Raw genomic sequence first — 16,323 nt, 5'->3', positions numbered from 1 at the left:
CTTGCAGCAGCAGCATCATTTACCGGGCACACACCACGGGCCAGCTCTATGCAAAGTCATTTACTAACACCACAGTCTCGCATTCAAGCCTCACTGTGTATTTTACAGAGGAGGAAACAGAAACTTGAAGAGGTCAAGTTGCTTCTCCAAGTTCATCCAGCAAGTTAAATGGTAGAGCCAGGATTCCAACCCTGACCCCTCGGACTCAACTGCTTTCAACAGCTACACTCAAACTGTCTTTGCTAATGTTGTATTCTTCCCAGAAAAAGAAAAAACCAAGTTGCAGAAGCAGAGAGAGGACGAGCTAATCCAGAAGATCCACAAACTGGTGCAGAAGAGAGACTTCCTGGTGGACGATGCAGAGGTTGAGCGGCTAAGGTAAGTGGGCGGTATGTCCCCTGAGCAGAGGGCTGGGGCTGTTACAACACAACTCAGTTGCCTTCCAAAACCCGTCACCTGCTCCCAGGACTCACAGCTTTGCAACAGGCATGGCCTGGGCAAACGCTCCCCAAACACTGGATCCAGATGAATCCTGGCCTTCTGGCCTGAGGACCCACTTCACATTCAAGAGAAACTCAAATCCAGCTCCAAAATGTTTTGCAAAGGCCTGTGGATCTTAAGTGAATGTTATTTGAGGAGGTAACCAGGGAGGAATTACATCACATAACACACGGCAGAGCTTCCTGCACATTCTTTTCACTGAGCTTTCTCCCAGCTCATCAAGGCAACTTTTCCAGAAACTTCCATTGGTTTCTACAGAAACTCTGCCCCCTGTACTAACTTGCTTCCTTGCCTGCCCACTTCCCAGCTTTGTTCTTTCCCTTTCCCTCTCCTAGATGGCTCTGATGCCCCTTCCTAGCCTTCAGGGTCTCCTATTTGCAGATGCACCTGCCACCTGGATCTGGACAACCATGGGCCCTGGAGCCATGGTGCACCTGAAGGCTCCCCAGGGAGCCAGGGCACGGGAAAGATGTGAATATTGATTCTTGAATGTTTTTGTGCTGGAGGAAGGCCTTTGGAGTTGTCCACAGGGGAGAGGCTCAGAGGGCCTTTTCCAAACCAGAGGGCAACTTCCTTTTAATTCTCTGTGTCCTCCTGAGTCCTCTGAGGCCCCTAGGATGCGCCTTGCCCAACTCAACCAGGCTTGGATTGTTGACTTTGCTCCTGGTGACCCTTGGAAGAGCTGAGGTGACTTGCCCTCTGAGACCTGCCTCGTACCTTGTCTAGGGTAACATAAAAGTGCAGGGTCAGGAGAGGGGCTGCCCAGCTCACTAAACCTCCATCAGGGAGGCTGGGTCCTGTAACATACCTGCCTCTCCCCTGGGGTCTCACACTAGTGGGAGTAGCCATTTACTCCATCATTGATATGTGTCTCTGCTTCAGAGTAGATTCATCAAACAAAACACACACACACTATACACACATAACAACATATGCACACCACACACACACAACACACATGTACCACCCACATATAACACACAACACACATGTACCACCCACACATCAACATACATGCACCGCCACACATAACACACAGCAATACACATGCACCATCTACAAAGTCTGATACATGATCCCACACTCTTGCCTCATTTCATCAGTTCCTTGATGCTCTCTTAGCTTACTGTACTTTCTTCTTGTCTTTACACATCTGTCTACACAGGGAGCAAGAAGAAGACAAGGAAATGGCCGATTTTCTGAGAATCAAGTTAAAACCTCTAGACAAAGTAACCAAATCTCCAGCCAGTGAGTGCATACGTTATTCCTTCTCCTCCCCCCATCCAAGAGAAAAGGGAATTTAAAAGAGATCTTGAAGCCGAGGGGGGGCACAACAAAATGATTTCTACAGATCAAACTTGAGCCCAGGAAGGCAGCAGGCAGGGCCAGCTTCATGGGTGAGAAACCTGTGCAGTTTCCCAGGGCCTAGAAGGGCACTATGCTTGCTTTAGTGCCCTGCTATTGCTGTCTTGGAATTCTTAAGAATTTTCGAACAGGGGGCCCTGCATTTTCATTTTGCGCTGGGTTCTGCAAACTATGCAGCTAATTCTGGCAGCAGCTGTCACTCTCTAATCATATGGTGTGGTGCACTTCATTGAAGGAGTTGGGTGGCCACTGAGGCAAGAAGGTGAGGACTGAGGGCCATGGAGCTCTGGCCTCTGTTGGAGCTGGAGTCGCTGGAGGAATGGAGCCAGAAGTTTACTTCTCAGAGTATTAGCCTCACGAGATACTCAGAGCGAAAAGGGTTCTGTGTGAAATAAGTTTGGGAGATGCTGTGTATTTGACCCTCTCTTTGTAGGCTTCCAATGTCCATTAGCATATTAAAGTGATAATGGGTCCTGCTGTCTAGGAACTACCTTCTCTTTGTTGGCCCAATGAGACCACACTTTGAGTTATAAGAAACGGATGCCCAATTCAAACTGGCCCTAGCAAAAAAGAGGATGTGCTGGAAAAAGAGCAATGGGAACCAGGGCTTCAGGGACTGGACACCGTTAGAACCCTTGCTTTCCTTCTATTTATCATCTTTACACCTCTTTGCATGTTAGCTTCATTTTCTCCTACTACACAGGCCCTCTCCCTGGGGCCAGAACTCTAGAACCATAACTTAGTAGCAGCAAGGCAACACCAGTGGTTCTCTCCTGGTGTCTAAATATATAAGATTCTGATTGGCCTTTCTTGGATCGTGTTCCCACTTCCTAGGCCCATCACTCTCACCAAGAGGCTCAGAAGTTGTGATTGGCTAGATCTGTATCACATGCCCACTCCTGTAGCCACAGAGACATGAGCTGTTATCAGAAGAAAAGGGACAAAATCTTGCTAGGAAAACACGACCCAAAAGCTGCCACTATCAACCGAAGCAGCAAACCCAGTTTTCCCTGACCATCCATTAACATCCCATGAAAACACTGTAGTACAGTGTGAAGGAATAAAGAAAGAGAAGGGCCCTGGTCCCTTCTGCAGGCCCCTAAAATCATAAGCCACATGGTCCCTGTCTAAATCCAGCATCCTCAATGGACTGTCTCTTCCATGAAAGGTAAACTAGAAAAACTCCACCGAACACTGTGGAGAAGGAGCAAGGAAACCCTTCTATGTAAGATTATGGATAGAAAAAAGAATTCTGGCAAGAAATCAAAACACCAAGCCTGCACCACATGCAAGAGGCCCAGTGTGGGGTCCAAATATACACCACCCATCTGGTGCTGGAATCCCAAGTTGAAACATTAAAATTAATCCAAAACCAGTGAAGTCTCTGGGACCCCAGCAAAGCAAATGCAAAATTGCTCAGTAGAGTCCCTTCAGCTCTCATAATACACAGCCCACACATTAAAAACAACCCCCATGAAGATGATCTCTCAATAAAAATTTTAAAACCAATGAAGAATTGAACCACCATGAGAGGAGTCAGTAGATGCAACAAAGAGGATGTCTGTCCTCCCATGAACCAGAACTAACAGACTATCTAAAGTATAAGAGATATGAGAAGGAATAATACCCAAAATGAAATAGCAAGATGCTATGAAAAAAGAATAGGTAGATTAGCAAACAATTAGCCTTCTAAAAAAAATTATTGTCACTGAAGTAAAAACTCAGTGGGTTAAACACAGAGACATAGCTGAAGGGAGGATTCATATAACTGGAAGACAGAGCTGAGGAAATTACCCAGAATGCAGCACCAAGAGACAAAGAGATAGGAAATATGAAAAAGAAGTTATGAAACATGGAGGTTAGAATAGTAAGGTCCAACTTACATTTAATAGACATTCCAAAAGGAGAGAGAACAGAGAATGACAGGTGAGGGTATCTGAAGAGATAATGTGTATTTTCCAGAATTGAAAGATATGAGCCCTCAGATTAAAGTGACTTAAACAAAATTTCTGTCATCCACTCACCAAATACTTCTTGAATGCCAGACTCTGCTGGGGTTGGCAGATACAATGGTGAGGAGAACAGAATAGGAGAAGGGCTAAAAGCTATAGTTGTGAGCCAAGGACTGAAAGCCAGTGGACCCACAGGGAGGTGGGAACAGTCACCAGGACCATATAAAATGCATGCCAGCTCTCCACACCACCTGATCTGTGACATTGAAGCAAGGCCTGGCAAGGGTTGGGATGGAACTGGGGCTGCAGATGATCAGGGCTCTCCTCACCTCACCTCTCTCTCTCTCCTGTTTCCCCTCTCTGCCTCTGCTCTCCTACCTTGCTGCAGGCTCCCGAGCAGAAAAGAAAGCAGAGCCCCCACCTAGCAAGCCCACGGTAGCCAAGACGGGGCTGGCGCTCATCAAGGATTGCTGCGGGGCCACCCAGTGCAATATCATGTAGCCCCCACATGGGGTGCCCCCGGGGCCACGGGGAACCCCCTCCCACCCTCTTGTCTTCATAGCCCCCATTTCACCGGGGCCCAAGAGCTCTCCAAGGCGGAAGGGATTGAAGGCAAGCCCATGACTGCCATCAGGGGCCGTGGGTGCGGCGGGCGGGCCCGGCCGCCCTGTACAGAGTGTAGCAATAGGGAGTCCCTCACCGTCGCATGGCCCTCCCCAGAGCATGCCGAACCCAGGAGTCTGTCTCACTGTTTATCCAACCACCAGGAAAGGTCCTCCCTCGAAAAAGTATATCTCCACTTCTCTCTAGCTGTATCTAACCCACTGTGGGAATGAACTGGGAGGGGGCATGATCCCCAGGTGTGTATAGTCGTGACTTTTCAACAGTCTGGCACCATGTTGGACACATCCCCCATCCATGCTCCTAGTTCTGCTGTCAGGCTGCCCCAAACGGCTCCACCCCCGATCTGTCCTCTCCCAGGGGCTGTGCCCTGGAGGGCTCCACACAGCCCATGTGTCTAGAGACACAGAGGGCCCATCTGTAAAGACTGAGCTTGTGTGTGGTGTTGTGGTCACGTCTCCCGCTTCCTCCCCTCCTGTGTCTGGGCACGGCTTGTATCAGGAGTGTGTCCGTTCGATCTTGGCTCTTCCTTCCCTTGCAACGTCTGTCCCAGGTGTGTGGAGCAGAGTGGGGATGGGGCCCCGGCTGGAGCACACCTAGTACTTGGGAGAGGTAGCAGAGAGCTGGGAGCTCCAACACGAGGCAAGGGCAGATGAGAAGGGACCCAGAGCAGATGCTGACCCAGGCACTCTCCACCCACGGGGGCCACCGGATGGACGGAGTGCCAGCAGGACGCCACTCACCAGCCTAACACACAGACCTCCGCAAACAACAATGGCAGGCAGGAGAGGCGGCCTGACCCAACCGTGTCCCATCATTCGGTGGTGTATTTTAACCAGCCTAACAATTCCACCTGTGTAACTTGATGTACATTTGCTACAGCCAGCCCGGCACAGCCCATGTGACCTCTCTGTACGTGTGTGTGTGTCGTGACCGGCCTAAGTAGTTAGCATAACTCAAGATTTGCTGATGTGCAATCATCCATCAGAGAAAATAAAAATGGAAACCACGTACACAGCATTTTTAAAGTTTTTACTTTTTTCTTGACTATAGAAGTAACCCGTGTACATAGTTAATCATTTAAAAAGTACAGAAAGTATAAAGAAGTGTTTTTGTTTTTTTAACTCCCATCATTCCTCCAGCCACTCTGACATTTTGGCATATTTCCTCTCTGTCTTTTTGCATGATTTTTTTTTTCATGATTGGCATCCTATTGTACCATTCTATAACAGTTTTCTTTTTCCACTTATCATAGTATCACTATCATTCTGCCACATCATTAAAAGCTCTTTGTAAACATTAAACACTCTTCATTAATATTTACAATGGCTGCCTAGTAATCCATCTTGTGGATATACCGTAATTTATCTAACCAGTCCCTCAGTGTTGAACAATTAAGCTGTTTCTGGTTTTTCAGTATTATAAGCTATGTCAGGATAAACATCTGGGGGGGACAAAGCTTCATCTGAATTTCTAATTTTTCCTTAAGACAAACTCCTAGAAGTAAGGTTCTAATTTAAATGGGTCACATTTTAAAAAAATATTTGTAAATCAAAAGTTAACCTGAAGGTCTCTCTAGTCACAGCAGCTTTGGAGTTGACACAAAATACCTCTGAGTTTGATGGCCCTCCTGGTGGGCAGTGCACCATCAGCCCCTCCCGCTCTGTCACTGATGTGCTTCTGCTTCAGTCCAAGCTTCGGCCCACACAACACTTCCTGCCATTAGGAAGCTGAAGAGGCTCCCTCAGGCCACTGCCAGGGCCACCATCTGGCCTCAGAGGGCACCGCCCTAGACCAAGCATGAAGCCAGGCTGCATGAGCTTCCTAGGGCTTCCATAACATATTCCCTCAACCAGCGTACTTTAAACAACAGAAATTGATCCTCTCACAGTTCTGGAGGCTAGAAGTCAGTGTCCTCAGGGCAGTGTTCCCCCTGAAGGCTCTAGGGAAGAATGCTTCCTTGCCTCTTCCAGCTCCTGGCAGCCCCTGGCAATCTGTTATTGCACCAATCTCTACCTCCATCTTCACGTGGTCTCCTCTGTCTGTGTCTCTGGTCCTCTCTTTTTATAAGGACACCAGTCATTGGATTTAGGGCCCACCCTAAATCTGGGATGACAGATCTTGATTCTTACCGTAACAACTTCTGCAAAGACCCTATTTGCAAATAAGGTCACATTCTGAGATGGCAAGTAGACATGAATTTGGGGGAAGGAGTGGTGCTGAAAACTCAGCCTCTAGGCACTGGTGCTGAATCAAATCTCGGAGAGAGAGTTTTAGGTAAAGTAGAAAAGAATAGTTTCATTGCTTTGCCAGGCAAAGGGGGATGCAGTGGGCTCCTGCCCTCAAAAACTGTGTCACAACCCAGGAGAATTTGGTAAGGAGTTTTACAGCAATGGTTTAGGGTAGGGTTGCTGATAAAATTAGGGTGTGTGCAGGGCCTGCACTCCTTTAATTTGGTCTCAGGTAATCTCTTGATGAGTTTCTCTGGTTCCTTTAATCTGGCCTCAGGTGGTCTTCTCTGGAATAAAGAATGACAACATCTTCCATTTATTGGGGGTTTTAGTTCTGTAAAGAGCTCAAAGATATTTTTATGTGTATCCCTTGAGGCAGAACCAGGACCCTTCCCCAAGGCTGCACTATTGTTTCTTTACTGCTCCTACCCTGTCTCTGCGTCCCCCTCCCTTCCCTGATTAGCAACTGTTCAAATCTGCCCTTTGGAACTCAGGGAAGGTCATGGAGGCTGGGGTTTATTCCCTACAAACAAGAAACAGGAGACAGAAAGGCTTCCATGCCCAGGAGCCCCATGGGGTCCTGCTCGGTTTCAGGGTGACACTATTTAACCTGACTATGCAGATTCTTCCCACTCTTGCAATAAAAACTCAGGCTGCAAAGGGCCCGCCACACTCCCTTCCTGGTGGAAAACGTGTGTCTGGAAGGCCTGACCTCAGACCAATTAGACAGCAGTCACTCACTGCTCCAACAAGCTAAAAAAAATCAAAACCCTCATAAAAATCCTGCCTCTAGTACACCCACTGAGCTCTGGGGAACATCGTAACTTATGGTCCTACCATTCCTATTGATTTTTTTAAAGCCAATAAACCACCATTTATTGAGGTTTTCACAGAAGAGCAGAAGAAAGTAATTATTCAAGGTGCTCCCAGATCACCAGGGCTGCCTGCAAAGCTGGGAAACCTTGCAGGCCTCGGGGTCCCACACCCCCAGACTTACTCCTTTTGGAAGTTGGTTGGGAGGGAACATGATGATAACTGGAGAAACATTTATTGAAAGCCTATCGCTGTGCACTGAACATGTACGCACATTTTCTTTTCTGTTCTTCATGTCAACCCCACAAGGCAGAGCTTATTACTGATACCCAAAAACTGGGTTTGCCTCTTGGTGGGTGTTGAGCCAATAGACACAACCAAGCCAAAGATCAGGAGAAGGAAGGATTTATTATTACTTGCAGCAAGTAAGGGGAATATCAGGGTTCTTTCCCAAAGCAGTGCCTCCCCAACAGCAAAATTGGGGAGGTTTTAAGCTAAAGGTACATGCATATTCATGAAGGGGCTTGAGCAGAGGAGAATTCAGCATAGAATTGGGCCCAAGGTCGACAGAGTCCAAGCCTTAGTTGACTGAAGTCAGGAAGGTCAACCTCATCATTCCATCCTCCACCTGGGTGGGGTCCTTAGTTCCTGCAGAACTCAAGCACTGTATCAGATTGTGATGTATAGCCCTTGAGGAGGCACTAGGACTCCGCTTTATCACTGCACTATTGTTTGACTGTCTTTTCTCTGTTCCTGTCTTCTTTTGTCCCCTTAAGATCATTGATGACTGGGACCTGTTCAAGGGCAAGAATCGTGGCCAGGCTTAGATCACCAAATGGCTTAGGCCAAAATGGGTTCTCTTATGTCAAGAAAGCCATGCCTGGTTCTCTTTCTCTGGGGACTCCCTAGCCCTATCTTCTTACTGTATTACTTCCACTCTGTAGATGAGGAAGTGGTCCAAGGTGCCATGGGCAGTTAGTGGTGGGATGGCCATTCATTCTCCCCCACCCCCGGCCCCCTCCGGTAGCCTCAACTGTCCTTCCTCTCCCCATCAGTGTTTAAGCAAATCCCTCCCACTAACAAACAACCCTCTATTCCTTCTTCCCTTGAGGCTCCTGAAACTACACACCTGGTCTCAGATTGGGACACGAACCCAATCGCACCTTAGATGGGATTCGAATCCAGCCAAAACTCAGATTGGGACTTGAATCCATGGGCTGGGACTCAAACCTACTGTCTTTTAGTTAGAATCACTCACCTGGTGTCAGGACTTACTGAAGCTCGGGTTCTTTATGTCTCAGCGCAGAAGGAATTCAGCAAGAGGCAGAGTGATAGGCAAGAAGTAGATTTATTCACATAGGATGCCTGGGAGGGATACAAGCAGGTAGTTCTGCCCTGAGAACTAAGTGGGAAAGCTGGTTTATTTAGGGAGATACACACTCCATAGACAGAGTGTGGGCCACCTCAGAAGGCGACAGGCCCCAAAATATGGGGTGGTTAGTTTTTGTGGGCTGCGTAATTTCATAGGCTAATAAGTGAGAGGATTATTCCAATGATTTCGGGGGAAAGGGACAGGGTTTTCCAGGAATTGGGCCACCACCCACTTTTTGGCCTTTTATGTTTGGCCTTGGAACTGTCATGGTGCCTGTGGGTGTATCATTTATCATACGCTAATGTAATGAGCATACAATGTGGCTCAAGGTCCACTGGAAGTCAAATCTTCTGCCATCGTGGGCCTAATTGGTTCTAACCAGTTTATGTTGTATTCTCAGTGGCCCTGTCATTCTTTTAAAGGTTGTGCCATGCCCCCTTCCCTCTGTCTCAGTCTCATCCCCCCTGCTTGCTTGGATCCCTCTTTGAACTGGGGCTGCAGAAAGCTTCTTTGGGTTTTTGGTTCTTCTGGCCACGCTCTCTGTTGGCACCTCTCCTGGGCCTTCACACGTTATTCTCGTGCCAAGAACTTCTCAGATTCCCTGCCAGCCTTTCTCTGATCTACCTGTGCACCACTTTGAAGCCAAAATGGCCTCCTTAAAGTGCAAAGCTATCCGGGTGTGTTGCTTCCCAGTTTAAAACTCCTGCACCTTCTCCTCCATCCTTGTAGTCTTGGGGCTTGGACCTGGTTTTCAAAGCCTTACTCAATCTAGCCCCTGCGTGTCTCTCCCACCTCCTTCCTCACTGCTCCTCCAACTTCAGACCCTTGATCACACCAACGTTTAAGGGAACAGACTGAGTAGGAGCAGCTGGGAAGGAAGAAGGAACACCAGGCGATGTCAAGGAGGGTGTATGCTGCAGCATCCAACTTGACCCAGAAGTCATGCACCCATAAGAATTTTATGAAAAGGCCCTACAGGACTTTGCAACAGGATTGGCTTGCGAGAATTTTAGCAAGGCGCTGGTGTGGGAGCCAGATGCATCTGGCAGGGAGTGATCCCTTACACTCTATCCCACTGGAGGGAGGGCTCATCACTCCTATGTGGCAGATGGGGAACTGAGGCTCAGAGAGGGGAAGTGACTAGCCCAAGGTCACACAGCATGTAAGTGGTAGAGCACCAGGACTCGAGTCTGAGAGCTGGGGTGAGAGCCAGGGCCAGGTGTTTATTTCTCATTTCTAATCCCAGCAGCATCACCACCCCACTCCCTGTTGAGCTGTGCTCAATTAGAGGTGACTCATGGCCATGCCAGCAGCCACAGAGGCTCTTATGAACCTTTCCATTCTGTGCTGGCTGGACAGCCCTGGGCTGCAGGGGCTCAACAACTCAGCTCATCTGCAGCTTGAGAAGAAGCAGTTACAACGTGCCCAAGGCCACCAGCCAAGACTCAGGACAGCTGGGAGGCCATCAGGGGCTGGGGCGAGACTCTCAGGAAAGCTGGTTTGAGGAGCACATGTCCAGTCACCTTTCCCTACATGTGTCTCGAGAATGCCTCCCTTGGCAGGTACCAGGGAACACAGCGATGAACCAGAGCGGGACAGTCCTGCCTTCGGGTACCTTACGTTCTAGGGAGGGAGACCAGCATCAACTGCCCAGCGGGATTAGCCGCAGGGAAGGGAAGCTAGAAAGTGAGGAAGGGCTCCGGCTTGGTGTCAGCCTGCCGGGGTTAAGATCGACCACTCCCTGTGTAAGCCTGGGGGGGTTCCTTCACCTCTCTGGGCCTAGGTGTCCAGATCTGTGAAATGGAGAGAACCACGGGGGTGGGTGGGGGTAAATGAGACAGTGCATGGGAGGGGTTAGAGCAAGGCACAGGGCGAAGTGGATTATTATTGCCTACATCTGCATGTAGGAAGCTGGAAACACAGAAAGGCTGCCCAAACCTGCCTGTGGTTCTTGGAGGGCTGGAGGCTGGGGATGCAGGGTGAGCAAGCCAACCCGGGTCCTGCCCTCGTGAAGCTAATAGTGAGCAGAGCCGTGGACACGCGGCCATATGACAAAAGTGGCTGTAACCTAAATGTTGGCCAAGGCCCGTTCCACGTGCTTCCCCAATGTCTGCACCATCCTGGGCATATAGTTCCACAGTCACACCTGGCCCTGACTGCACCCCCATCCACTCTCTACAGCCCTCATGTCCTCCCCACACCCTTCCCCTCCCTCTACTTCTGCCAAGTCCACGTGGAACTCAGCCCCAGAAACTGATGCTGAAATCTCAGCCTCTGTGCACTGGTGCCAAATCGAATCATGGAGACAGAGTTTTGGGTGAAGTAGAAAAAAATAGCTTTATTGCTTTGCCAGGAAAAGGGGGACACGGCAGGCTCGTGCCTCTCAAAATTGTGTGTCTCAACCCAGGAGGATTTGATGAGTTTTATAGCAATAGTTCAAGGGGGGGGGTTGCTGACAACATTAGGGTGTGTGCAGGGCTGGCACTCCCTTAATCTTGTCTCAGGTGGTGGGTCTCCTAATCTTGATGAGCTTCTCTGGTCCCCTTAATCTTGCCTCAGGTGGTTTCCTGGCTGTTCCTCCCTTGACTAGCAACTGTTCGAATCTGCCCTTTGGAACTCAGGGAAGGTCATGGAGGCTGGGGTCTATTCCCTACAAACAAGAAACAGGGGACAGAAAGACTTCCATGCCCAGAAGCCCCACAGGGTCCTTCTCGGTTTCAAAACCATGCTGCTCAAGGTCTCCCGGCCTTCCAGAAGGATTATGGGAGTGGGAGGGGGTTTGCATCACAGCCCCACAAACCGGTGATGCTGGACTCCTTGATTCCCATTTCCATCAGCTCTGCCACCGGCCACCCTCTTGCTCACCCCATCCCCAGGCCTCTCCACCAGCAATTTCCCTTTCACTTTCTTCGAACAATTCAGCTCCCTCCAGCCTTTGCCACTGACCTCAACTTGCATCCCCTTTGCATTTCCAGAGAAGCCTCAGCTGTGCTGCCAGCCAGCTCCAGGCTCATGTCCCGCCCACAAAGATGATTCATTTCTCTCCTGATAAGATACACGTGCCTCATGGTTCCTCTCTCAGGAAAAGCCCCAGCATCAGGTTTGGTTTGTCATGAAGAATTGTGGGCTTCCTCTGTCACACTAGCATGGGGTGAGCACAGAGGCTGTGGGAACATGGGAGGGGGCGGCTAATGGAGTCTGGGGTGCAGGTGAAACTGTGCAACTCAGATCGGGACTTGGACCCACGGGCCGGGGCTGGAAGCCAGCCAAAACCCAGATTGGGACTTGAACCCACAATATTTTAACTGAGGTCACACACCCAGTCTCAGGACTTAATGAAGCTCAGATTCTCGGTGTCTCGTGGCAGAAAGAATTCAGTGAGAGACAAAGTGATAGGTAAGAAGTGGATTTACTTAGAGAGAAACACACTCCACAGACAGAGTGTGGGCCATCTCAGAAGGTGAGAAAGGCACCAGGGTATGGGGTTGCCAGTTTTTATAGAGGCGGGTAATTTCATAGGCTAATGAGTGGGAGGAGTATTCCAGCTATTTCAGGAAGGGGCGGGGATTTCCCGAAATTGGGCCACCGCCCACGTTTTGACCTTTATGGTCTGGCCTTGGAACTGTTATGGCAACTGTGGGTGTGTCATTTAGCTTGCTGATGTGTTACGAGGAGGCTTAATGTCTAGTGGAAGTCGACTCATCCTCCATCTTGGACCTATTTGGCTCTAATTAGTTTATATCGTATCCTTGGGCTCTGTCACTATTATAAAGGTTGTGCCTTGCCCCCTTTCCTCCTGTTTCACAGGGACTTGTCCTGAGGGAGGACACATCTCAGCAACAAGACGTGGCAGGGAGGGGAGCTGGAGGAGGAGTGGGGGGTAGCGTGTGGGCAGGGAGCCACCCACCCAGAGGGCTCTCCTGGGCTGCAGGAACCTCTCAGTGCCCCCCTCCGTACCCCGTGTGGAACTAGAACTCTCTGCATTGGGATTTAAGAAAAAAAATTCAACTAAATAAACTTTAAAGATCTTATTGGCTTTATTCAGTGAATCAGGTGGCATCTAAACTAGCAGATAGACACTCTGAGGGACTGTACAACATGAGACTTTTATAGGCAGAAGGGAATAGGACAAGGAAGTTACCCCAGACCAAACAGCAGGGAGATTATGCCAAGGTCGCTTTCCTTTAGGGGATGACAGGGGGCCATCAGGCAGATGACGATTCCTAATCAACTGGTTAGGGCTGAAACTGTAGTGAAGTCTTGTTTTGGTGACATGGGGCTTAGCATAAGTGACTCCATTTAGTGCCTGTTGACTTGTTTTTAACAGATCTTTTTGGCTGTAAAAGACCCAAACTGAAGCCAAACAGGCAAAAACATAAGGGCACTTCCTGGCTCCTGGGCTGGGATGTCCCGAGGTCTAGGGTACCAGCAGGTCCAGGGATTCAAACGATGTCACCTGGGCCTGTTTTCCATGTTTTGCTACCTCTCCATCCCACCTCCCTCGTGCCGGCTTTGTCCTTGTATGGCTCCAGCTATAGCTCCTGGCTTCCATTCCCTGGGCCTTCTGGAGGAACAATCCAGAGATTTCAACAAGAATGCTAGCCTGGAGTCTCCCAGGCCTGGCTAGGGTCACATGCCCAGCCCTGAATCACTTGCTGGACCATGGGGTGCAGATCTCTCTCAGCCAAGCTGGGGTCCAAAGGCTGACTCTGGGGATAGAGTGTGATGTCAGCCCAGTTGTGCCAGAAGAGGAGAGAAGAGATGCTGGGAAGTTAAAAACAAGTGTCTGCTGCCTTTTATTAAGAAACAGGACTTCCCTGGCTGTGCAGTGGTTAAGACTCTGCGCTTCCACTGCAGGGGGTACGGGTTCGATCCCTAGTGGGGGAAATAAGATCCCACATGCCACATGCCGCGCGACGCAGCCAACACACAAAAAAAGGAGAATAACAAACAGGCTTTCAGAGCAGGGAAGGGGTTTGTTAAGGTCACCAGTGAGCTTGCTGAAGCCAAGACAGAACTCAGAGCCCTTGGGCTGACTCAGTTCTCTGTGTCCCCTTCTCTCTCTGACATCCGGCCCAGCCCCGTGGGCAGCTCAGGCCTGAAAGGAATGCAGTGGTTCTGGGACTGTCAGTCCCCCATGGGCCTCTAGCATGCTCTTGACTTGCTTTACCAAAGAGCTGTTTGTTCAGGTTCAAACAGCAACTGTTTACCCATGAGAACCACAATCTATGCATTTGGAGAGAAGAAACCCCAGAGGAAGCATTTCTGTGGCTTTAGTCTTCGAACAAAGCGTGGCCCTGGGCCAGCCAGCTCCGAGCCTATGGGCCCCACTTTCAGTCCTCAACCCCCAGAGAGGCCTGGGAGCCTATTCGACAATATTAAGATAATTTTTTATTTTGAAATTTTTTTTTTTTGGCCATGCCGCGCGGCTTGCAGGATCTCAGTTCCCTGACCAGGGATTGAACCTGGGCCACGGCAGTGAAAGCCCAGAATCCTAGTCACTAGGCCACCAGGGAACTCCCCTATTTTGAAATAATTTTGAATTTATAGTTGTCTTTAAAACAGTACAAAGAATCCCTGTACACCCTTTGACTCAGATTCAGTGATTGCTAGCGTTTTGCTACGTCTGCTTCATCACTCCCTTTCTCTACGTGCTTGTTTTTTTCCAAGAATGACTTTAGCTGCAGACATGATGTTGCTTCACCCTTAAATCCTTCAGCGCGTATTAAAGAACAAGGGTTCTCTTTCCTATTACAGAACAATTTGCAAAGCCCAGCGACACGACACTATGATCTAGCATTTACATTTTATTGATCGTCCCAATATTTTCCATTATTCTCCTCCTCTGCTATACAGAATCTGGTCCAGGAGCAAGTGTGCTATGTGTTGCCCCGTCTCTTTAACCTCCTTCAATCGTTTTGTCTTTCATGACCCTGACAGCTTTGAAGAGCCTAGGCCGGTGGTTTTTTTTGCTGACCTGGGCCCTTGAACTCTTTAATCAATAGAAATTGATAAGAGGCCAGACGAGAAATTCAGGCAAGGCTTTACTGGGACTCATGCTGCAAGCACAAGGGAACGAAAACAAGAAACAGGTGCCCTTGCTCGCTTTCCAAGGGCTGGCAAGCTGGTTCCTTCAGTAGGGTGAGGTTGGGGGCAGACTGGTGGGTCCACTGGAAGGGTGGCTTAGGTGGCCTGCCCACCCCCTCGGTGGTGCTGTGCACAGGAATCATGTACAGTACCCTGCTTTTGCTCCTGGCACATCACAAGTGGCAGTTCGCTTGTGGCCATTTTGTATCTTATTGTTCATCATTGCTCCAACTGCACATGCATGCAGTTATTTTTAGTCCCTTGTATAGTTTCTTTGTATCTGTCGCTCAAGGAGACATTTGTCCAGGGGCAGGAACAAGCACTCCTGTGGAGGGTCCCAGGTCCCAGCCTATCTCAGTTTTAGCCGACAATCTGCATCTTAAACATGTTTTCCTGGTGATCCTGACTCCCTCTCTGGTCTCCCTGTCTGAGCCCCGAGTCCTGCTGCTATGGGGGAGGCCTGTGTCTTACTCACTGGGGGCCCCACAACTGGCTCAGGGCCTGGCATCCACTGGCTCCAGAAAGACTAGACTTCGGAGTTGTGTAGACAGGAACTCCAGCCCAGCTGTGCCACAGAGTGGCTTGGGCAATGGCTCACCCTCTCCAGCTTCACTGTCCCCATCTGTAACCTCACCATGGGGGTGGAGAGTGGTTGGGTTGGTCAGTCTTTAAGGCCTTGCAGCTTTGAAGCTTGGTTGTTGACCCTCAGAAGGTTGAGCCCAGCCCAGGGATCCCTTTCCTCCCGCACCAGGAGCTGGAAACTGGATGTCTTAGGCCTCTGATGTCAGTCACTCACTCAAATTCATCAACTACGGATAAATTTACGTATCATCCATGTAAATTCATCTGCTGAAACTAGGAGTTGCTTCTAACTAATGGAAGTTGGCAAAGGTGATGGGAAGTCATTTCCTTGATTAGGTTACATTACACAAGCCTCCCTCTTAGAGGACTGGAAATTCTCCTTGCTGGCTTGATGAACTGAGCTGCCATTCTGAGGAAGCCCAAGTGGCCGGGAACTGTAGGCAGCCTCCAGGGTCTGCAGGTGGCTTCCAGCTGACAGCCAGCAGAACCCAGGGCCCTCAGGGGGGCTGGGGTGGGGGGAGATGCGGGAGGGTCAGCAGAGGCCAAGCCTCAGAGTCCATGTGCAAAACATCACTGGTCTCCCCACGTACAGAAACGAAACAGGGATTCCACTTCAGAACAGAGCTTTCTTTTCCGAAACTTCTTTCCTGATTCCATGTCTGGCCCAGACACACTAGGCGCAGCTAACACCGAGGGCTGGGCCCCTACAGCCTGTGGGTGGGTCTGTCTGCACTCACTGTGACTCAGGTCTGCGAGGGAGAAGGGGTGGGAGCAGGGTCAGGGTTCTCTCACACCAGGC

At 49.6% G+C, this 16,323-nt stretch overlaps 1 protein-coding gene across 3 annotated transcripts in view; it reads left to right on the top strand.

The window, feature by feature from the left end:
* LOC137207111 (mpv17-like protein) overlaps window positions 1-16,323 on the top strand; it is a 181,617-nt gene that overhangs the window by 149,065 nt on the left and 16,229 nt on the right. For 2 of the 3 annotated variants that reach the window (XM_067706564.1, XM_067706563.1), the window contains exons 8-9: window positions 264-378; window positions 1,667-1,749. In XM_067706564.1, the coding sequence (XP_067562665.1) occupies window positions 264-378; window positions 1,667-1,749 (198 nt within the window). Of the gene's footprint in view, window positions 1-263; window positions 379-1,666; window positions 1,750-4,206; window positions 5,744-16,323 lie in introns of those variants that run through there. The other variant, XM_067706565.1, reaches the window with a different exon arrangement.

This window comes from Pseudorca crassidens, chromosome 15 (assembly GCF_039906515.1).
Source record: "Pseudorca crassidens isolate mPseCra1 chromosome 15, mPseCra1.hap1, whole genome shotgun sequence".
NCBI classification, from domain to species: Eukaryota; Metazoa; Chordata; class Mammalia; order Artiodactyla; family Delphinidae; genus Pseudorca; species Pseudorca crassidens.
Note: the sequence above shows the minus strand (reverse complement) of the source record. Positions and strands in the feature narration are given on the sequence as shown.